Below are 24,132 nucleotides of genomic sequence, written 5' to 3'. Positions count from 1 at the left end.
AATGATCAACGTAACTCACGTTTTGATCTGACCTAAATATGCATTTTTCTGTAAAGCTTACGTGCAATATATTTCTATCTTTCAGTGTCAAATAAATGTTTTGTTAACTTAGAATTAGTAACTAAATAGACTGGTCTTTTCAATAGCATTGCTATAAATCACTATTTTCTTTATTTATTGGAACTTTATTTGTACAATCAGAAATTTCCTTTCTTCCACTTTCCGTACGAAGTTTACATGTTGCGGAATAATCAAGAAATATTGCTGCTATAAACGAAAGTAGTCTCTGTACTCCCCTGTGCAATAATAAGATTGTAGATTCCTTTCCGTGACAGTCATTCAGGAACTTGCTTCAGTATGCATGGATTCAGGACATAATAAGCAAATTATTTACGAAACGTTATGAGAATTGCCTACATGTTAAAATTATACACACTGTCATTTATGGCCAGTCATGTAGCATTGTCATTATGTAAGACATAACACATTCCATAGATTTGATTGATTTCCTTTGTTTTACTTCGCATTTTGTGCCACTTTTGGCTAATTTCCGAAGATGGGGATGAGTGATGATATGATGAAATTGATGAATGGACACTCACAAACTACCATGCCCAGGCTGGGTTTCGAACCAGGGACCCTTGGCGTCGCACCGCGATGTGCTAACCACTCCACCACGGGGGCCAATATTCTATAGATTTCTAGGTGCTATACAGACATGTTTATGTAGGAATATATTATTAACGTAATAATTCTTTGCAAAATTGCTAAATTAATAATTATCTAGTAAGAATTTACTTCCTAATATTATAATATTATTAATTGTACTAGATTTAGCATATAACAAGGAATTATGTGTGTATGTGTATATATATTTCAGTAGAAAAATAACCAGACACGTTATTTTCATAACTATCATTCTTTTCTTTTTCTTCATGTAGGATATACGAGAAAGACCGAAAAAAAAGTATGTGTTTGTTTCATGCTCGCTCTTTTATTTCTACATCTTAGATTCAACGGAATTCGAGATTTTTGGCAAATCACCCATACAAAACACTGTTTACGCTAAACGTAAAAATGGACTACTTTTCGTAGTATGTTTTTTTAAAAAGAAACACTATGTGTTTCATGCAGTTTGCATGAACCTTTTTTTACCTGCTACATTTTTGCCTGGTATTATTATTTCTTGTTTGCATGTATCTATTTCAATCCATTCATCGTTCGAAATTTGCATAAATAGGAAGTGAAATATGAATTTGAGATAATCGCCTTTCGCCTTAACTCTTCCAACTTGAAAATATTTAATTTTTTAGTTGAATAAATTGGGAAAGTCTAAGATCAAACGCATCAGCGCCAATTATATGAATTTCGATGACTAATGAAAATTTTCAGTTTGCGACATGTTTCTAACCTTAATTTCACACTACCATTTCCTTAATTCAATTCAATTCTCCTTCTTCCGCGTACAACATTAAGCCTGATCGTTGTAATAATCTTGAGCAAGGCTAATTCTAAAGTGATGAAACATCAATAATAATAGACTATAAAAACAATGACAAACATTCATTTACGTCTTATCTTCAGATACATAAGGGCTATACACTGTCTTTGCCATATTACCGCTAGCAGTTTCCTTCTGTAAGTTAACAAAATCTTTCATTTTTACATGCAAAAATGTATTTAATGGTTCGTCTTACGTGCCTGGTTTTGTAAACAAAACTTTTCTCATTAAATATAACAAAATGTGTATCTAACGTGGAAATTTATCAAATGAAAAATGATGAGTTCATAACATTTTTGCGAGTATTAACAACAATTCTAGTGGTTTTTGCCCACTCTATGCGCTTGCTTTGTACACATTCTAAAAGCTGAGGGCTGTTGCCAAGTAATTAACTAATCGAGTTGTACAAACTTTGCAGTGGATGGTTGAGCATCAATCTTCATCTTGCCCTCTCATGACGATATTGTGCCCTGTCTAATTATGACCCTATTAAATGAGCATTTTTAAAAAGATGAAAGTTCAAATAACTAACAGTTGATATTGTCGTAAAACTTATCAACTTTGTTGAAGACAGTTTATTAATCGCGGGTTTATGACATAGAAGCTATATTTTAAGTTGAAGATAAAGATTTCTTTATAAAACGAATGTTAGAAGAAGCCTATATTAACTTTCTAATTCGACTTTATCATTAAAGTATATTTTCTAAATATCAATAGCCTATTGTTGATGTTATCGCATACATGCTTTTTCAGGGTAAATATCTTTCATGCAGCACAAACGTTTACGTAATTTTATAAATGTGGAACATGTGTAAATAATGCCAGCATAATATATTTAAGAAATAATTTCTCCTACATAACAAATTGTGATACAACATAAATATATATATATACAAGGCGAAAGACGAGGGGGCACATAACCATTTTACACAACATTAGATATTCCTAGATCTTGTATTGCAGACTTAGCTGTTCTCTAATATTTCATCCTTTTTTGTAAACTCAATGTATTTGGGGATTTTATTGCATGGTGTAAGGGAATATATTGTTTCAAAGTCCCTACTATGTTAATATGACTACTGCAATATTGTTTGAAAAATAATAAGTCGGATAAAAATTTGAATTGCATTTAACAACGCACAAAGACGTGTCTGTATTAAAATATTTTGATTTTATAAATGCCAACAGTATTGTTGAAGCCGGATTGATCATAATTGGGAACAACATTGTGGATGAAAACATTGTGTGTTTACAAGATGCAATTCATATTTCCGCTATTCATCAGAATTTAAAACGTTTGCCTGCACGCTGTTATTCTCAGTACAAGAGCATACTTCACTCAGAATATCAGTGCTTCATTCAAATCCACATTTCTTAGATCTTCGTCGTTTCTTGAACGTTGCAAATAATGGTGATTCAAGTAATTATGCTTCGATTATTTGTATGTAATTTAAAATCTGGTACGACGGTTGTACAAAAAGCACAATTAGATAATACGAACCCGAACAGGTTTGTATTAAAAGCATTTACTAAACGCGATTTTCTATAACAGTGAAGTATGCTCTTAAAACCGAAGTGCTTGGGATGCACGTTGAATTTTTAAAGTGGTCTCTTATGTAAGCATGACTTTTATTCCTGAATTTCAATGAAAATAAATAACAAAATTTAAGGAAGTTGTAAATTATTGTTGTAAATTACTTCTTATTTCTGAACAGAGAAAATAAAATATAAATCTGTCATTAAATTTTAATCATACATAAATTTTATGCAAGTAATTTTCGCTTTATGACACTGCATACAACACATGCACTTGCTCGCATTTCTAAAAGACAATTTTAAATAACACATCGAAACCATGGTTCATTATACTGCACAATTGAATGTGTACAGTACAGGGTTGTCAATTCATCATATTCTGTACAACTTGACTCGTTAAGCACATTGTCATATCAACTTTTATCTACTGACACAGGGACATATTTTTTTAAAACATCACAGTATATGCATACATATATATTGCAGTACTCATTCGCTCTTCTTCCTATAAAATGAGAAAAGTGTAACATGAAAAGCACGTTTCTATCCAGAGCTTGCGTGTAAGTTCCACGATCCCGTATTACATTGATACAAATGTGTAATTTTTTTCCTCGTAATACGCCATGTACACATATTTCTTGACACTAATAAGATTTCCACAAGTTACACAATTTTTCAAATTATATTACTATGTTATTTATGCATCTGTGTTTTCTATCTAGAAATGATGATATGTTCTAGACTAGTTAAGGGTTCAAACAGTTCAATCACAATAATGGCATGTCTTTGTTCCATTGTTTTATTTTCGAATGATAGCCCACCGATGCTGAAACAGTAATCAGAATCGTAAATTATAGATGTACAGTCACCGGCAATATAAATGGTACACGTATATCCTGAAAGTCTTCCTTCCCTGCAATGTGTTTGTTATATGTGTTGCCTAAAACTGCGGCGAAGAGTGGATTTAAACAACAAATTTTCAATGGCGTTTTCTGTCAGTGCCGTTGAGTTAGGCAACACAGAACACATTGCAGAGAAGCGAGTATTCCAGGATGTAGGCGTCTCATTTTTATTGCCGGCGACTGTACTTCTTCCACAAGTAAAATCAATATATATTATTAAATCCCGCAAACCAATCTTGTTGCAAATTTTCTCTCTCTTTTTAGTCTTCAATAGTCGAAATTGATATTAAATACTTTGGTAATACCTTATTGATAATAATAAAGGAAATTCTACTAAGCTATACAAGCTTTTTCGTATTGTATGTGTGTTACATTAAGACGTTGAACTATTGAACTCCTAAGTAGCAAGAGTTTTATATATTTATTTGTGTTGTTCTAGTGGTTTGTATTGTTAGAATGAAATGCACTTTTGCACGAGGTACCTAAACATTAAAGAAACAAATATTACAGATCTTTAATTTAGGGGAAAGAAATGTTTTAGTCATCTGTGAACAGTGTTTATGTATTGTGGTGTGTTTGTGTCAATGTTGACCAGTACAAAAACTATGTTACTAGTACAGTAGACTTATCTGTTCCAGGGAAAGTGGACGAGAAGGCAACGCAGCTCCATGCGATTGCCTCTCTCAAAGTGTTGCTGGACGCCACGAAGCCTCAGAACGGATCGGTGACCACCAACCACGTGGTAGGGTCGGAGGGCAGCCAAGAGACGGACCTGGCGGCGAGCCTCACGGAGCAGCCCAACGGCGTGGCGGGGGCCCTGGAGGAGGGGATCGCATCGGATGTCGTGAGTATACATTCACATCCTTCTCTGCAAGTCGTAGTAGCGCTAGATCCGATAGGGTAAGCTGGTGGAATTGTTCATTGTTTACCTGTGTTTGTATTGTAGAGATTTTACGAGTTCATAACGTGCTACGACCTACCCTATCAATTCAAATTGTTGAAAAGATTCTCTCGGCATATTGACCAGGTGGGTTCTGGGAAGGTATTCGAGCTTTGGGGAGCTTCCGTCACTCTCTTCTCCCTTCTACCCTGAATATGAAAGTGACGTTAGTATCTCTCGATAGCTCGGAAGCAGACTTCTACCCTGAAGATGGGAGTGACGTTAGCTCTCGATAGCTCGGATACCTTTACAGAAGTCACTTGATGTTAATCGACAGTCCGAGAGAATCTTCGTCGCCAGGAAAACTTCAAGACTTACCTCAATTCAAATTGTTCCACAGTGATCAAAATAGCAACAATATTTTTACAGATATATCTGCAATTACACTTTCAGGATTTTGAGATGATATAACTTAGAGCTGATTTGATAATTATTATGGGTGTTCAGCCAACAACCTCAGATAATATGGGACCACATGTCTCCAGTAACAACAAAATCTAATGTACGTCGCTAAATTAAAACAACAAATGGCTTCATTATACCGATCCATATGGATATGAACATCTTGTAAAGAACCTTGAAAAATACATCTAAAATGTAAGACAATACAGAGCCACAGATTGTTCCAGGCCAGTGTTCGAAGTCGCAATGTGCGTGTGCGTTATTCTGGTAGACAGTCAACAATCGCGGCACCATCACGCACACAACCTTTCCATATGCACGTTTTCATATAGGATATTGTGTGCTCATTCAGTTGAAATGCCTAGTCTCAGTCATACAATCACTTTCACTCGGCGGTCTTCCATTACAACACATGGATTGGAGAGCGTTTCATCTTCGGTGCATGCGGCAACGTTGAAACACATTTAAACTCGTTTAAATTCCATTTTCGAGGGTTCGATGGAGGCACATAGTGGATCCCACTTTAAACTGTAGGTTCAGTCCCGATTAGCCTTACTGTGCATAAAGTGGACTTAAAACACCAACTCAATCAATCAATCGAGGGTTGTAAGCATCGAAACGATGCGTCAGACAAGAAACTTCAATATTTTATTTAGCTTAATGCTCTCTACGCGTTGTGATGGCAGTGGCGCGCCTTATTTGTTGATTATAATATACAAGTATATTTCGAGACTCAAGACTGAGAAAGAGACAGGCACTTACATTTGCAGACGAGATCGAGACAATCCCTGCTCATCATTCATTATACTCGTTACAGCTAACCTAACCTTACAAATTTTACGAAAATAAATCCAAATCGCACAGTGTAACAAAATGTCTGTCATTGAAAATGACTTTCAAGGACATGCTTGAATCAAAGTGAATTCTATTATTACCACTTGAAGCGCCTGAGTTTGCTAAGGAACAGAATCAATATGCGGCGTGCATGGATAATCAGCTAAATACCTGGTAGCTGCAAACAGCTCGATATGCATTACGCCGAAAGCTGCTATCGGGACGGACAACGCTTGCGAGGGAATTATTCATCTCCCCTGCTCTAACCTTGGCAGTCGGACAGTCTTTGAATGCGGCGGGTTTTTATAGTCTAAAATTATTTTCAAAAGAGAACGGTGTTGAACAGTGAAGCGATTTACTTTGTATTAATCCAAATGTAATTGCAACTCCATATGGCTGGCAATAACTATATTACATCGTACATTATTTATCAGAAAATATAAAAGAACGCATTTATGATAGGACCGTGTCCCTCCTTTACTTCGAAACCAGGAAAACTGAAAAGCCAAAAATGTTAGGTAGTATCCTAAATTATAAATCCGAAAATGCATGTACTATATATTGTATGACTTAAAGCAGATATGTTTTCAAGAGAATGCTGGATATTGATTGATTTAGAACGTAAATATAGCGTGGAAATCTCAAAAAGAAAAACAAAGTTGCACTAGAAGTTAGCATCGACGTATGTGTTCATTCTTATCGTTCTGTTCTAGTTTAGGTCGTGAAATTTGACACTGAAGCAACTCTTTCACAAATGATAATCACTTGAATAATTTCCTACTACGTAGATCACGGGTCTAGCAACAGAGTGGCAAAATCATTGTAACTCTTAACTTTAATTCGATGTTTGTTATTAACATCGCTTTTCTGCCACTTTTGACTAATCGCGACGATGAGGCTAGTGATGACATGATGAAACTCACAAACAACACCCATGGTCAGGCGGAATTCGATCCGGGGCCCCTGGCGTCGTAGCGAGTTGTGCTAAACGTTCCACCACGGAGGTAGGTTGTAATTCATTACTAGTAAACAAAGAATCAATTTTGGAAGAGCGAAGGTGGTTTCCAGGGAGGGGAAAGGAGTTCAGACTTTCATATCGCAATTGTCCGCGATAATTTTAATTTTAAACTGATTTGGTTGGAATGTGTTTGCAATTATCCGGACTCCATAATTCACAGACACACGAAGTTCGCCCTTAGTGTTATGGAGCAGAAATGAAGGCAATATTTCCACTAACGCCACGCACAGTGCAACGTGCGCGCCGGGATGGACTCGGTAGCTGATTCTGATGATGTGAGGTACAGTCACGAACACCTCTGGGTTTTGAAAGATTCCATTGAAAACTAATGGTACTCTTACAACGCAGGAGTGTCCGTGACTGTACAAGGGCGATATCTTCGATGTTGAGACTACGGTGATTCCATGTCTGTTTGTAATCAGGGAAAATACTTGCGGACATCCTATGTATAATTCATCATGTAACTCCAACTATGCTTGCGCCTCTCCGATGGGGCGGTGGTAACGTTGTCGCCTTATAATTAAGAAGTCCATGCTTCGATACCCAGTGGAGGCACATAGTTGTTCGGATCCCACTGAAGACTGTAGGTCTAGTTCCGATTAGACTGTTTCCTGCATAAAGTGGACTTAAATCAAAACTCTAAGAATGCTTAACTAACATCAAATTTGATATGCAAGGAATACGAGAGTCATTAATTACTGCAAATAATACTAGAGTCATAAATTACCTACACTTTTGCTGTATTGTTTTTTCTAGGTTGGCCATACTGCTTTCTGCGTGCGTATGTCAGAGTGTGTATTTGTTGTTGCTTTAGCGAGCATTTGACTTTCATCACTCGTTTTCTTTTCTTGTTGTTCCAGGATAAACTCTCCGCGCGAAGAATGGCGAGCAGCGATTCGCTTTTTGTGGTTTAATTATGTGCTAGGGGGGCGAAATCCACTTTTTGTCAGAATCATGGCGCGAACTTGCTCAATATTGTCGTCAGTAGTAGATGCGAATGGAGTTTTTTCCAGGGAGGGGCAAGCAAGGTATTTTTTTCCGGGGGGCAAAGGACACATATTTTCCTCCAAAATAGTGATCCCCCCTCAAGAAAACACTATTTCAGTCTGAAATTATCATGTTTCTTCAACGAATTTATAATAATTAACATAAGTTACTGTGATTGAAATGAAATTATGTGTGAAACATATAATTTTTAAGTACACATTCATTTTCCAGGGGGGGGACGTGGCCCCCCCTTCCGGACGCCCATGTACGTACTTCTTTGTTTTTAAATTTCGTAAACCACTCTTCTCCGTGATATGGCGCTTTCCTCACATTGTAACGCAAGCCTTCGGTGGATTTCTGCATCTGGTACACCTTAACACCACAAACCCGGATCACTGCTCGGTGTTCTTCTTTGGTGCAAGTGGAGAGTGACGCGGCAACATCAAGAATATAAAATGAGTGATGAAGGTCAAAATTACAAGGAAAATGCTTATAATTATTGGATCGCCCTTGTATAAAGTGAAACAAAAATATAGGGCTTGGAAACTGCAGCAAATTATATGGCATTTTCTACAGCGTTGAAGCGCGAATGCCAGCATTGACATTTCTAGCACTAATGTTTTGCAGAAGTTTGTGCTTATTTGCCTTCCTGTAACTTTTAGAAAATTTCTTCAAGTTGTTATGAGTAGCGGAAAAATAATTCTGGTGAATGATCTGAAATTTCTTGTCTGGCAAAACTGAAAAGTCCTTCGACAGTAATGGCCTCTGCACTACCGGACCTCGGTCAACTTAATAATGGATGTTTTCCTCCTGAGTCAATATTGATAATCGCTCAAGGAAGTACAGCTTTTGACGTCACAGCGATGAAGAACACCCACCTCCGTGATGTTTTCAGTGATGATTAATTCCCGACGATTATATTCAACTACAATAATTTTCTTTCGTCTTGCTGGACGCGATATGTCGCAACCGAGTTGACTGAGAAAAAAGAGGAAAAACACAAAGTTCATTTTGTACCTAGCTTTGCGTTCAAAAATAGATTTATTTAATATTGCGTAAAGAGTTCCCAGTTTATTTCCGTACACTATTATTATCATAATTCCTTTTGACGTAATATCAAGATGGAAACTAATGTGCAAGCCTATCACGTGGAACTACAAAATTGTAACTTGATACAAAATTCTGCCCAATGACAAGCTATTATTTTTTATTAGGGTGAAGGTATGATTTATATACCCTGGTATATCTAAATTAGCAGTTTGTTTTCCAAATGCAGAACAACTGCAGTTATATTTTTACACATATTAATTTAGGAGGCTAATGAACAATTGGTGTTCTTCATGGAACATTCTCCGTTTGATATCGGATCTATAAAGATTTCAGAAATAATTTCTATTCGCCTAATCCCTAATTTTACACACACACGTGCGCGTGTGTGCGTGTGTGTATACACAGGGCGATCCAAAGTCCTGTACCATGGGACTATTGCATTATTAGTGCAGTAGGAAAAATTGAAAGAGGGAAAAGTTGTAAATATGTGGTTTTTCAATCAAATGTGTTTGAATTTTCAACGTAGAATGCACCGTTGAGGCTGTGCTGTGAGTCTCATTGTAATCGGAAAATTATATGCTTCGTCCTTAAAAAAAAGTACTTTATGTTATCGCAAAATCGTACTGCAATAGATAGAAAACCCCTCTAATTACAATAATCAATTTCTCAGTTGCCTAGTACGGTACGGCTTTATGATAACGTAAATATCCCTTTTAAATATGAACAATGGCAACAATTTTCTTTCGTTTCTCATTAAGGTTTCTTATCAGTGCACAGCCTTAACTGTGTATTCTACGTTGAAAACTCAAGCTCATTACATTGAAAAATATATTTCTAACAATTTTCTCCCATTTCTATGTTTCCCTATCTGTATTAATATCGGAGTTATCCTATGGTGCCGGACTTTTGAATCATCCTGCATATGCATTGTTCAAACCAACTTCAGCATGTGTATGTCAACTAAACAAAGAAAGAAATATCAGCATAACGGCCCTGGTTCGGTGGTATTTGGCAAAAGAGAGTGTACAGTATACCCAAATACAGTCACGTTACAACCCAGAAGTGCTCGTGTTCATTTTTATCTTTTGCATTTGCTCTTAGAATGTATTTCATGCAAGACCATGGCCTGCTGCGCAGCATGTGCATTGAAGGCGGTTGTGAATGATTTGCATCATAAAAGAACACGTCTAAAAATGTACTAATTTTTTTTAAAAAGTAAATACGGCGAGTTACTCTGACTTGTTGCTTGCTCTTTGTTCAACTCTAGGCGCAACGATTTAAAATATGGACACTTTTGAACTGGGACACCCTGTATTTTAAGGTGAAATTTTATTTCCCATTTCAAAATTCTTGTTCTAATTCAGAAAGGCACATTTTTTTTAACTTTTCCCGAAAGTCCTGCAGGGAACTCCAGCAACCATTATGTCTTCGTCCAACTTTTCATTTTTATCTTATCTGGATGCCTTTTCTGCTCTCGCAGCCACCTTGGAATCGAAGTTTCCAGTTCAAAGGGAAGCGACAAATGTCGGATGGCAGGATGCCAAGTCCCGCTGCACCCGATTACCGGGAGCAATTCATTTGGAAATGTTCGTTCCAAAAGGAACCGAGAAACCTACTTTATGGTTGCAGTATCCTGTCGAGTTACCGCGGCCGTAACTTCGCCTCGAAGTTTAGGTGCGGGTGGGGGGACGTCAGCTGCACATTTTGTTTACACACAAAATGTTCGGCGGTAGGGAACGTGCAAGCGTTGTCGCCAGAGTTAACCTTGCCTCTTTTGCAATAACCCCTGCGCAGAATTCGGTTGAAAGTGTGCTCATAAAACTGTTGATGCAGACCGTTCAGATTGTTGCCCACTATTTTGGTAATTGTCAGCGTCCGATTTAGCAGAAGTATCCTCCTCACACTGGGCCCAAGCATCCCGGACAACAAACAGGGGCGTCGCCACTAGTGGGGGCGAAGGCGAAGATTGATTCTAGGCAGTGGCGGTTATTGGGTTCCAAAGCAGTGAGGCAGTGGCGTAGCGGCCGCCCACGCAACCCCCGCAATGGGGGGGGGGGAGATCGAGGTGTAAGGGCCCCGCAATGTTTTCTCTGCGCTCCTGAAATTTTATATAATTTCAGAAATTCAACACATAGTGTCAGTTATTTTTTTAAAATACGAAATAGACAAAATGTAGGTCAACAATGACAAAATGTTATATTTATTAATTTATTTATTTTCATGTGGAAGGTGGTCGAGTGGGTTCCCAGTAACATATCATAAGACAATGTCTGCGATAATAAGCAGGAGCGTAGACTGGTTCAATCAAAGGGGCCCTGGCAACCCTGTGGGCCCTCAGAAATGCCGTATTAATTTACTTGCTCGCAGGTCGCCTAAAATATGAAAAAAATCCCTCATCTCACACATTTATAGATATACCGTTTGTCGGAATCTTTTAGAGTGTAAATTGTCTGCAGTTATGAACCCAGTAGGAAGATTCAATTGCTTGGACAGTCTGTTTTTTATTGCCACACAAACAAGAAAACTTGGTAATTCATGAACTTTTATCACTAATATTAGTTTTATGTGTGGTATTTAAAATGTAACTTCCCACGAAATATTTTCAAAGGGGACCCAAGACTTTTCATATACAAATAAGAACGGAGAAAAATTTCCCACATAGTCCACGCCTGTTAAGTGTTACAGATTATTTTCGATTTTTAGCTATAGTGTGACAAGGTCGTTCAATTTTATTTTAATTGTTTAACACTTCAAAAGGGGGTAGCTAACTGCTGTACGTTCCTTACCCTCTGACGTCATCGATAATATATATACGTTGTAGTATTTTCAATATATTTTTTACTAAGGGGTCCGCCAATATTTTAGTTTACTTTCCCTTGATATATAAGGTTTAGCATAGTACGAGGGCAAGAGTGGCAAAAGGTGGGGGGGGGGGGGGCAACTCACGCCCCGACTAATCGCCTCCAGTGTTTCTAGGGTTCTAGCACACTTTTTAACCCATCTAAATACCATGAAAGTCCCTCGCCGATGCCGTGCGGTCATGCTTTGTGCTCCCGCTACAAGACGCGCAGGTAACAACTTTTCTCCTGAGATTTCGGCCTGTGTATGGGACAACTCACAACCCGGTCACGGAACACTACAACGACTGGCGGTTCGTCGTGCTGACCACACGTCACCCTGTAACTGGTTGGATGATCTCCTCCTCGGGTGAGTGAGGCCGGCGGTCGGTAGGTAGGCCAGGGACCTCAATGGGCTGTTGCCCCGCGGGTTATTATTATTACATATATTAGATGAATGGAATTTGCAGATCTATCCCATTTCAGAGGAAATAGAACAAACTCCGCTGTTTAATAATAGTAACAACGGATATATTGTTTTGTGATTCGAGTATACAACACCTTCATATGTATACTAATGAACAAGAAAGATAGAACTGAAATATCATACGTAGTTTTCAAGAAATGGCGCGTTAATTGCTGCCACGTGGTGCTGGGAAGCCGGCTTCCGGTTCGTCCTCAACGGCTTTTCAGGCAGTGTGGGAAGACCTTTTACCGTTCGTCCGCTAATCATTTAAAGCAGAGAAACAATTTCACACGGAGGGATAGACAGAAAGAGAAAGAAGGAAAATGGAGAAAGAGAGGTAGGAAGATAGTCGTAGACTCATTAAGAGAGATAGGAAGGGAGGGAAACACAGAAGAAAGTGGAAGAACAAAGGAAACAACGGAAGAAAAGTAAGTAAGATGGACTGACGGAGAAAGAAGGCTTAAAAACAAAAATATAGAAATGAAGAAATAATAGAGAAAGAGGGGAAGACAGAGAAGTGGAAAGAAACTTAGAAAGTAAGAGAGAACGAAAGGAAGGAACGTGAAAGAAAGAGAAGAGAGTCTTCGTAGACGTTGAAGAAAGGTAAACTGAAGGAGAGGGAATGATAAGAGGAAGAAAAGAGAAGCAACGAAAGAAATTTAGAAAGTAAGAGAACAAGGAAAGGAACGATGAAAGAAAGAATGAGGAAACGAAAGAAGAAAAAGGGACAGTCTAATTTAGTATGTCCTTAAATATCATACAGATTTGCATGTTTAGTCTGAAGGAAAATTTATTAATTGTCTTTTCGGGTGACGGACTGATCTTCCGGAGGAAAGCGTTCACCACTCTTGTCCCTCTTGCGCCCTCACTGGTTCTATACACTTGCATGTATTGCATTACATGAAGACACCAGCCAGCAGCTGCATGCAGAGCAGCATCCGTGAAGTCTGCACGCACGGGCAAGCATGCACAGTTGCACTCGTACGCAACTGTCTCCACGTCCCACACATTGTGCGTGTTTTATTTTCTGTTCGTGACGTTTGGTGGTGATCTTCTTCCTTTCAACCGTGTTTTTGGTACTGGGTGTTTAAGGAAAAAAGTAACTGAAACTCAGCACTCAAACCAAACCAAAGCTTGTACTGCTAGTATACGTTTATTTTGAATCCACAGTAATGTTTTAATTATTTTAAATCTCTTGTTTGTCAATATCGTACATATTAAGTCTGATCTGCTAATCAGGAACGTCCTTTATAATGGTTATCCACGGACCCCGTTTGCAGGAACATTTCCACCCACGAAAGGATAGTTTTATTTGGCGGTGCAGGTTTATGGAACTGATCCTGGAACCCAGTTGCTATGGATACCAGGGAAGACTCTCCATTCCGTCCTGTCCCATAAGTTCGGAAATAATGTTCCATGCACGTTCCTAGATGGCGTACTATCACTCACCGTCTACTATAGAACATGAACAAAAGATACCATAAATTACTTTATTTTATTTTACATTAATTTAACATTTACTTTACTTTATTTTACAATCGAACAACAAATATATTAAAACACCCTGTATGACAAATTGAATGAAAAACGCATTGCATTCGCAAATGCATTTTTCGTACAAAATATGCAGAAAAATTCAACTTGGAATTTCCGTAGCATAAATGTTTAAGTAAAAGTCTGGCGTGTTAATATAAAATACCCTTCCCTCACTGTAACAGTATGTGAACCATTTCATCATTAACTTGTGATTCTTTCCCTTGAAATTGAATCTTCTGAAATATTTAGGTATTCAATGTCAGGGCAACCGGGTTTGCTCTTGTTCAGTCGTAATTACGCGAGCATCCTAGAATCGATGCTGCAGATATCTAGAGCTACGATATCGGGTCTAGGTTTCCGAGCAGGCATTGATCTAATGATATCCTTCACATTCCATCTGGGAAAATATGTAATCTGAATCTGAACGAACCTTGCTTTCCCTTGCAATGCTTAAACAAATTTATTTCTTTATGCTGAATTTCTATTTATTGGGAAATGTGTTGTTGATGGTGGAAAATTTCCGGGAAATGTATTTATTCTATACACTTCTTATTTTACGTCACTTTTCTTCCTCTTCAGGATAATCGCGACAAAAGGCTAATTATTATAAAGATGATATTTACCATAGAACTCCCAAGGGGGATTCCTCGAGTCCACGAATACTATTTCTCCCCCCCCAAATTGATATATTGACCACTTACTTAAGATAAAATCGTTTATTTTGTGAGCGCTAGCTATTAGTGATATGGAAAGTTTGTCTCTATGAAGTTGGTGATGGTATGATGAGGTAGCATTTCTATGGAGAGTACTGAAAATGAATTAAATGTGGTATAAGTTTTGCATTACTTTCAATGCCTATGCTCATAATCTAAGTTCATCTTAATTTTTTTAAAAAAATCATAAAACTACACTTTTCAATATAAATTAACATTAACAATAATCTAATATTAATGCGAAATATTGATGTAAACATGTTTAATCAAGACATATATTGAAAAAAGATATATTGTAGAATATTAATAGCATTACATCAATACAGAGAGAGTTATGAATCGACCACTCACAGAACTCTCTTTCTCTCTCTTTATATATGTATATACACATACACACACACACACACCCACACACATACATACATATGTGGGCCTACCCGATGGCGCAGTGGTAGCGTCGTCGCCTTGTAATCAAGGGGTCCGGGTTCGATACCCGGTGGCGGCACAAGTGGTTCGGATCCCACTTTAAACTGTAGGTCCAGTCCCGATTAGCCTTACTGTGCATAAATTGGACTTAAAACCCCAACTCAACAACAACATACATACATATGTATGAATGTATGTATGTATGTATGTATGTATGTATATACAGGATGTCTCATAAGTAACAGCGCAAACTGACACAGGTGAAAGTACACGATAATAGAAGCAAGAAAGTCTCAGTAAACATGGGTCTGCAAACGAGCCGTTTTCGAGATAATTGCTATTGTGTGATTACAAGCCGCCACTGACTTCATTGTTTGTAAACGTCGTCCTAGTTGGTAAAATGCTAATAATGTGTGCGAATGTGTGGTTACAAGCCATCATTGATTGCATTTTGTAAACACCGAGTGCTTTACTCATTACGCGGTCCGAGGTTTGCTCTTTGTTTACAAAACAGAACATTTCCGAGAGGTGGCGTTGTAATCAAACAGAACATTTTCGAGAGTTGGTACAGCTTGTACCCACACATTCACACACATTATTATCATTTTACCAACTAGAACGACGTTTACAAACAATGAAGTCAGTAGCGGCTTGTAATCACACATTCGTGATTATAATTGAAAACTGCTCGTGTTCAGACCCATGTTTACTGAGACTTTTTTGCTTCTATTATCGTGTACTTTGACCTGTGTCAGTTAGCGCTATTACTTCTGAGACACCCTGTGTGTATATATATATATGGATCGATTGATTGATTGATAGATGTGGGAGGGGGGATTTACACAAGCACCATGAGGTAGGGGTTATATATATACACTCTGTAAAAAAAAAATAGCATCACTTCATTATTTTTGGTCGTCAGCATTTCGCTCGTGAATTATCAGTTGTTTTATTGATTTAATTCCACTTGTCAATTTGTTTTCCTAACAATTATATAAAACACTATATCTGTACAATATATTTTTATTATTCAAGTCATAGTTACGTACATAATGCACTTGACAGAACTAATAACAAAATTATTGCAAATATAGCTTGTGGAACGTTTTCGCACAAAGGCAATTTTTGCAAGTAAAAAGATTGAACAAAGGTTTTAAATGCATCATGATATGTCAATTTGAAATGATAGTAAGTAAATACATTGACTAGTACTTAGTGTTGCCACCCCTGGCCTTCCTAAGTGCTTCCAACCTTCGAGGCATGCTATGAATGAGATTTTGAGAATATTCGACCTCAATTTCATTACAAACATGTACAATTGCTGCCATAAGTTCCTCTTTTGACCTGTACGTCTGATTACCAAGTTTTTTGCATATCATAGCCCACAGGTTTTCTATAGGATTCATGTCTGGAGAGTTGGGCGGCCACCAAAGTCTTTCAATATTCATATCATGAAACCAGTTATTCACCACCTGAGCACGGTGACAGTTTGCATTATCGTCTTGAAAAATAAAGTAGTCCAAATTCTGTCCAGAAAAATGATCTCCTGCAGTTTGTAGAACTTTCCGATTCAGGATTTCCAGATATTGATCAGCCTTAACGGTCCATGTGCAAAATGCATCCTGCCAATCCCTTTTGCAGAGAAACATGCCCAAATCATAACACTGCCACAAAACTTTTGAGTTTCTAAAATACAAGATTTTGCAAGTTCTTATCCCTTCCGCATCCACAGTTTAACTGAGCTGTCATTCCCCAGCAATTTAAATTATTTTTCATCAGAAAATATCACATGTTCCCAATCTGTATCATTCCATGCGCCATAACGTGTGACAAACTCACGTCTAGCTTTTGCATGTGCGTCAGTTAGTCTGGGTTTTTTACGTGGGACATGTTTAGAAACATCCTGTTTCTTTAGTCGGGATACTACAGTAGCATGAGTAAGATTAACTTCCACCTCATTTTGAAGTTTATGTGCAATTTGGCGTGAACTCTTTCCTCTGTTCTTCAGTGCCATGTCCTTTATCATACGATCCAGTCGAGGTGATGTCTTTTTTTTCTGCCACAGTGACTTCTCAGTGAAGATTTTCCATGTTCTTGTTACTTTTGCAGGCAGCAGCTAACTGTGGATTGATGCATTTGAAGTTGTCGACCAATTTCTCTCTGAGAATGACCATCCATATGCAAAGCAAGAACCATTCCTTGCTTACGTGGTGAAATGTCACACTTTCTGCCCATTTTTTTGAGAAAACACGCTCAAATACACTACACACCACCAGAACACTTCACAAATATGGTAACGTATCCAAACTGTCAATAATGGACATGTAGTTGCAACATAAAACACGTCACAAGTTGCACTACTAACAATCGTTTTACAGATTCCTGACAATTGATTACAAAGCCTTGCAGCAGTAACTCATTGCAACACCCTCTAGCGGACACTCCAAACACTAAATCAACAAAAGAATAACACCACACTACGCAGTGATACCAGACCAATACTTCAATCAATTGATTTCAAGTTGCGCAGGAAAGATGCATGCATGCGAAACTCAAAATTGTCAACATCCGTAATAAGAATACAGTGATGCTAATTTTTTTTTACAGAGTGTATATTCTCGATCTCAACGGTAGTAGATGTGGTGTGATCAGTACAAGACTCCCTCTGCTTTTAATCTTCCTCCTCTAGGAATGCCAAAAAATAACAATTTATCAGAAGCTGCTTAGGCCACAAACGGAAAATCCTGCCTGAGTTCACCCATTCCGAGAATCGAACCCGGGTTCCTCAAATGGCCTATAGACTCCCCTTCTTACCGCCCAAGCCAAAGCATTTGATATAAATATCGCAGTACACATATCTTTTTATGCATTAGCAGCTGCCAGAACGAACTTCATTCAAGGACAGGCGTCAATGATACACGACAGAAACAACCAACTCCGGTGCTGGATCGTGGCCCAAGCAATCGATAAGAGCATCGGATGGATCCTTGTTTGGCAGAGTCACAATCTGTTTTCGTCAACCGCAGCCAGCCACCGAGCACTTTCTCCTCCCAGCAACCAAAATACGAGTCTTCTGCGACCAAAAAGTAGCCAGGCTTGAACAAGCACTTCCTGCCGATTTAAGAGCCAAAATCCGTTTATTTACACCGCAATGCGGTGGACAGATATGATGCTACTTTTTTTCTTTACCTCATGTGGCCTCTACGATTTGATTTTGATTTGATTTTTGTTTCTTGGCGTCGCTTTTCTGCCACTTTTCGATAATCGTGTCGATGAGGATCAGTGATGATGATATGATGAAATTGAGGAAGGGACGCTCGCAAGGAGCGCCGATGCCCAGGCTGGGATTAGAACCTGATAACCACTCCGCTACGGAGGTCGTCAAATATACTGTATAATGGGCATATATCCACACATACACACAGAACACTTGAGAAGCTAATAGAAATTACCTAGTATTGAATTTTTCTTTAGAAATCCAAATGATTCCGCCAAAGGGATTTTGAAATTTTTATAGTTTCTGTTTTAAATTCATTTTATACACTGTAAGGCTAATTGGGACTGGACCTACAGTTTAAAGTAGGATCTGAACCACTATTTGCCTCCACTTGATGACAAAGGGATTTGATGCACAGACTACAAACAGCTTTTTGAAATACTTTGCTCTCAAATAGCTGTTTGGCCACGCAGTTCAATTCGTAAATAACCTGACCATTGTTTCACGAAACACACAATAAATAACAAGATTACTTTTTCCCTTATTTCTTCTTAGAATCGAAAATGTTAGTTTGTCCGTTCATGCCATTGGAGTATATTGAAGCAATACACTGACTCCACTGCAGAGAAATGAATTCCCTAATGCAGTTCCGAAATGGTTTACGATTATCACCAGGTAGTGCAGAAATGTGCAGAACAAAAATGGTTCTCTTTGCCATTTCATGCATTTTCAAGGTGATCGTTGTTCCAAATCGCTCCCACTTAACCCGATGGCCCGTATATTGCGCCATTCGAGTGCATACAAGCTCTATAAATACCCTCTTGTCATCTGATATCGAGAGGTAGGTAGGTCACCCGTTCGTTGCCTCCGGATCTCTTCGCCTTTCGTGAACTGCTCCCTTGAAGGGTGCGTGCTCACGTAAGAGGAGTTGAAAAATTCAGACAGGAGAAAGGAGAAAAGAAGCAAATACGGAGATCTTTTACCTAAAAAACACGCAACCAGGTTTTATATCTCCTGGTCAGTCAACCAGACAAAGCGCCAATCAATAGTTGGCTAATCGATAGTGGATCAATTGGATGCTTCGGACTTCGACTTCGCTGCAAGTTGAAATTCGGTTCGCGATTACGAAACATGTTATTTATACGTTGCTCTGTTACAGAAATTGTGAACTCGCAATGTTTCTCGATTTGTAGCATGCAGAAAAAACGATTTAAAAATAATTTTGGTTTTGAGAACAATAGATTTCAAGATATTCTCTGTTAAACCAGGCACCAGGGTCTTAATCTAACTCCAATTCAATTCCACAGACAAATTCCTTGTCTTCGATTATTATTGTTAGTTCTCATGTTACGTTTAAAAGTTGAATTCGTATTGTGACCTATCTTCCTTGAAATTCGTTGTGTTATATTAAATATTTAATGATATTTATTGGGAGTAATCACTGTTGGTAACTATATACAAGGGTTGGATAAAAAGTAATGGCAACACTGCTGTCCCGTGAAAGGGGTGAGTCACAGCGCCGCAAGCGTTTCGTGGCTGATAAAGGAAAGTCAGACGAGGAAGTATAGTGAGTGGGAGCGATTGTATGTTATTCAGTCAAAAACAGCAGTGCTCTGAAGCAGAGGACGAGAGTGCAAGCGCCCTAACAATATGTTTAGGCAAGAAGAACAACGTCTCTCAGGCAGACGGTCAACGCAGCCTACTTCTGCACCTTCTTGCAACACCACCTTCATCTCGCATTAAGAAGGAAGCGACGGCACGGTGTTCCATCATCCTGCTTGACAATGCAAGGTGTCACACTGCGAACAATGTGACGGCGCTCCTGCATAACTGGTAGTGGGAGGTACTGGAACATCCGCCGTATTCACCGGTATGAGACCGTGTGATTACGACCGTTTTGCCAAAATGAAGGAACCACTGGGCAGGAAGCACTACGACACGCGCGAAGCCATCATACGTGCTATAGGGCGGTCACTGCGGGACATCGACAGAGATGGACGCGCTGACGGTGTACGACGCCTTCCATACGTGTGACAGAAGGTCGTAGAGATGAGGGGCGATTACTTTGAAGGAATGTAACACGTGCTCCTCTGCCAATACAGTCAAGTACCAATTATACCAGTGTTGCCATTACTTTTTATCCAACCCTTGTATTACTTATATGTATACTAGAACTATTCACAATTACATAAATATGTCCGTTTTGTAATCAAGAGGCATGGGTTCCTGGTCAGAATATTTGTCACTTGGAAAATCTGTCTTCAAAAGTCTTTATTTTTAATTAGAGTTGGAAAAGTGAGACATTTAAGAGTATTTCTCAATCTACCATGCTGACAACACCCACGTTCCCATTGTGAGACAAAGGATTGAATGTAATCAATGGTCTGCCCAGAAATTCCGTAAGGGGGAGGGATTGTGACTTCTTTTTTAAGTAGTCGATGCTGTACTTATGTATCTTCCGTATTCGAAGTTGTTTTAGAAGAATTGGATCAAGAAGGAGGGTACATCCCCTAGCAACATATCTCTCAGCACAGCATTGGAAGTTATGTTTAATGACACTGAAATGTAGTACCGTGGCCGTACATAAGGGAAGGGTTTAACGGGTCCAAACCTCACCCATTTTGCACTAATTGTATGATCATATAAATCTACAAATTGGTCTAAACACTACGCTGGTTGCTTATGAAATTCTATTAATATCGCGCGCGCTCGCACACACAAAGTAGAGCTTTCAACTCTAAAGAAGTTACATTCTAAAATAATATTGTTATAATAACCCGTGGCGCAACAGCAACAGCCCGTGAGAACCAACTGCTGGCCTCACTCTCACCTGACGAGGTGGGAGATCATCCAACCAGCTATGGGGTGACGTGTGGTCAGCACGAAGTACCCCCAGTCGTTGTTGTAGGTTTACCATTCCCGGGTTTCGATACTCATTCGTAGCTCCCCAATTTCCTCACAATGGTGGGTGGCTACCATTCCTATGCACAAGCCAAAATCTCAGAGAAAAGTTGATACGCTTTCCCCAAGGGACTCGAACCTGCGCGCGTCCGGTAGCTGGAGTCCAAAGCTTGACGCCCTAGACCGAACGGCAACGGTGCGGGACTAATATTGCTATGGTTACTATAATTAATGTACATCAGGCCTGTATTTAGATCCAAATTGTTTGCAGAGAAAATTTTATTGGTTATATTTCAAAAATATTTATTTTTAATAAATAGTAACAATTACATTATAACTATTGAAATTGTACCATTCTCTGGCTGCTAAGGTAAGCCCCACACATTATTTCTGTATATATATGGCTAGGCTTACCATATTTTTTTGGGTCCAACCCAGGACATATTCGCGATCAACTCGTTACTGCTGATTTTTTTTTTACAAAAATAAATTGTAATTACTTAAAAGCCTTAACATTTTATTGGAACATTAAACTATAAATTGTACAAATAAAAATATTAACATTATTTTCTAAAATCTCTTTATGTTTGTTGAAGCAGTAGCATTAATAACACTCCTATGTTTAACTGTTTTCACGTGGTCTTCAATATCAACTCTTCCTTTATGTGCAAGAGAAAATACTCCATTACAGAGTTTACATTGCAGACGTTCACTGTCACTGTCGTTACACAGTTTGAAGAATTTGTATTCCTGCTTTAGGTTAACGTTAAATACACACTTTCATTTGCCCATTGCCAAATGCAAAGCCCTTGTAAATAGTTATAATTATCAAAAACGTGTAGACGAGTTACTTCACACGCTTGCAAGACAACCAAGACGCTCACGGAAGTGGAAGTCGATTTCTCGAAGAATGAAAAGAATCGATCCTTATAATCGATCGATTCTTGCCGGTCATAAATTCTGGTCGTCAATATTCAATACTGGTATCTATTTTCATGTTCAGATTCTCAAATCCCCGGACATTTTGCAATCCCGGACATCACCTCGGAAATTTCACATAGCTGGTCGTAAAGAAGCCACTGCTGTTGATCGACGAATATACATATTTTTATTTTAAAATATTTCGGTTGAAGACTTGCGAATGAATTTTTATCTCAGCTTAGAGTTAGGCAATGCATGTAACTCTATGCAAGGAACTGAGCATTCCAGGAGAAATGTGTCTCCTTTTATTGACAATAACTGTACATACTTCCGAAGTTTACCTGTAATAAAGGGAAAATACATACAGTGGTCTTTAGAAATGAAAAATGGAGTAAATGAACTTGATACGAAAAACAGACCATGAGGTAGTTAGTCGCGTAAGCGCTTGAAGAGTTTAAACAGATAATCTGCAGCAATGGCCGATAAACCTGGAGAAAGCACCGCCATAAAAATCAAGATTGACAAGATTGAAATATCGATTCATTGTTACTTCCCGTCTATCTTATATTTCGACGCAGGTGTTGGCCGGCTTCCAAGACCCGTATATGTCAAGGGCAGAGCTACATGACGACCTGCACGCAATCCGTCAGTGTTTACGGATAGCCAGAGAATGGGCCCCGCATGCAAGCCTCTTGAGGTCGCCTTGGTTAGCTGATGAATAGTTTGCAGGCGAGCGCCAGCTGTAGCGCAGCAAAAGACAGACCAGAATAGAAGTGGCTGAAGTTTTCAAGGAAGCAACAGCCAACAGGTTCATACTGATTCGCTGGAAGGCTTAAGAATCAACAGTATCCGCCACCGGAACAAAAGACTCTTTGGAATGATGTCCTTTCATTACAGTATGATATCGATTAAAAATTCTTGATTCTTTGAGGAACTGCACAAGTGATGTTCATTTGTTTCATAGAATAAAATAGTTTGGTATATTTCCAAATGTAGTGAGTAGTTCCCATCATTATTTACATTAATTGCTCCCAAAGTGTTTTTATCATTTAATAATACGGCTGCGATGTATATATCATGCCACATGTATTGTGTTTCCGATGGCTGGGAGATATTATGAGATATACAAGGTGTACAACTTTGCTTCCGCCGTTTTTCCCCAAAAATATGACGCTGGAATGAAAAACATTGCTTACCCAGGCATTATTCAAAGCATTGTCCATCGTTGGCCACTACTTTCTCCCATCTTTCGGGCAGCGTACGAATGCCGCGTCTAAAAAATTGTCCATCTTTGCAGGCGATCCACGAATCGATCCACTTTTTGACTTCTTCATAAGATCAGAAGTGTTGGTCAGCCAGTTCATGAGCCATTGATCTAAACAGGTGATAATCAGAGGGAGCGATGTCTGGAGAATAAGGCGGGTGGGGTAGGACTTCCCATCTTAATGTTTCCAAGTACGTTTTCACCACTTTGGCAACGTGGGGTCGTGCGTTGTCATACTGAATCATACCCATGGCTTTCAGACGTTTTGAAATGGCTTGCTGTGTCACTCCCAATGATCGTGCCAATTCTTCTTGAGTTTGACGCGAGTCTTCACTCAGCAATGTCTCCAATTCTGCATCTTCGAAAACTTTCTGTCTTCCACCACTATGCCGGTCTTCGACGTTACAGTCACCGTTCTTGAAGCGTTGAAACCACTCACGACAGGTTCTCTCACTTATAGCGTCCTCACCATACGTAGTGGAGAGCATTCGATGAGCCTCAGCCGCAGTTTTCTTCATATTGAAACAAAAAAGTAGAACCTCCCGCAAATGGCGAGAATTTGGCTCGTACACTGACATTTTCAATCGCGAACAACTTCACGATGCACACACCACTCGACTAATGTTTGATTGGGGTTATCTTGACAGAGGTCCAAGCTAACTGCGTGACGTCTGCGATCTG

General features: G+C 38.8%; 1 protein-coding gene across 6 annotated transcripts in view; it reads left to right on the top strand.

Annotated features, from left to right (window-relative positions):
- The window catches only part of Nckx30C (solute carrier family 24 member Nckx30C), a 277,663-nt gene that overhangs the window by 209,982 nt on the left and 43,549 nt on the right, over positions 1 to 24,132 (top strand). For 5 of the 6 annotated variants that reach the window (XM_083130711.1, XM_083130708.1, XM_083130710.1 and 2 more), the window contains one exon: positions 4,563 to 4,783. In XM_083130711.1, the coding sequence (XP_082986837.1) occupies positions 4,563 to 4,783 (221 nt within the window). The remainder of the gene's footprint in view (positions 1 to 4,562; positions 4,784 to 24,132) is intronic. The other variant, XM_083130707.1, reaches the window with a different exon arrangement.

Source organism: Lepisma saccharinum, chromosome 11 (assembly GCF_977018435.1).
Source record: "Lepisma saccharinum chromosome 11, izLepSacc3.1, whole genome shotgun sequence".
In the NCBI taxonomy this organism is placed as follows: domain Eukaryota; kingdom Metazoa; phylum Arthropoda; class Insecta; order Zygentoma; family Lepismatidae; genus Lepisma; species Lepisma saccharinum.
This window is presented reverse-complemented; position numbering and strand designations above follow the sequence as displayed.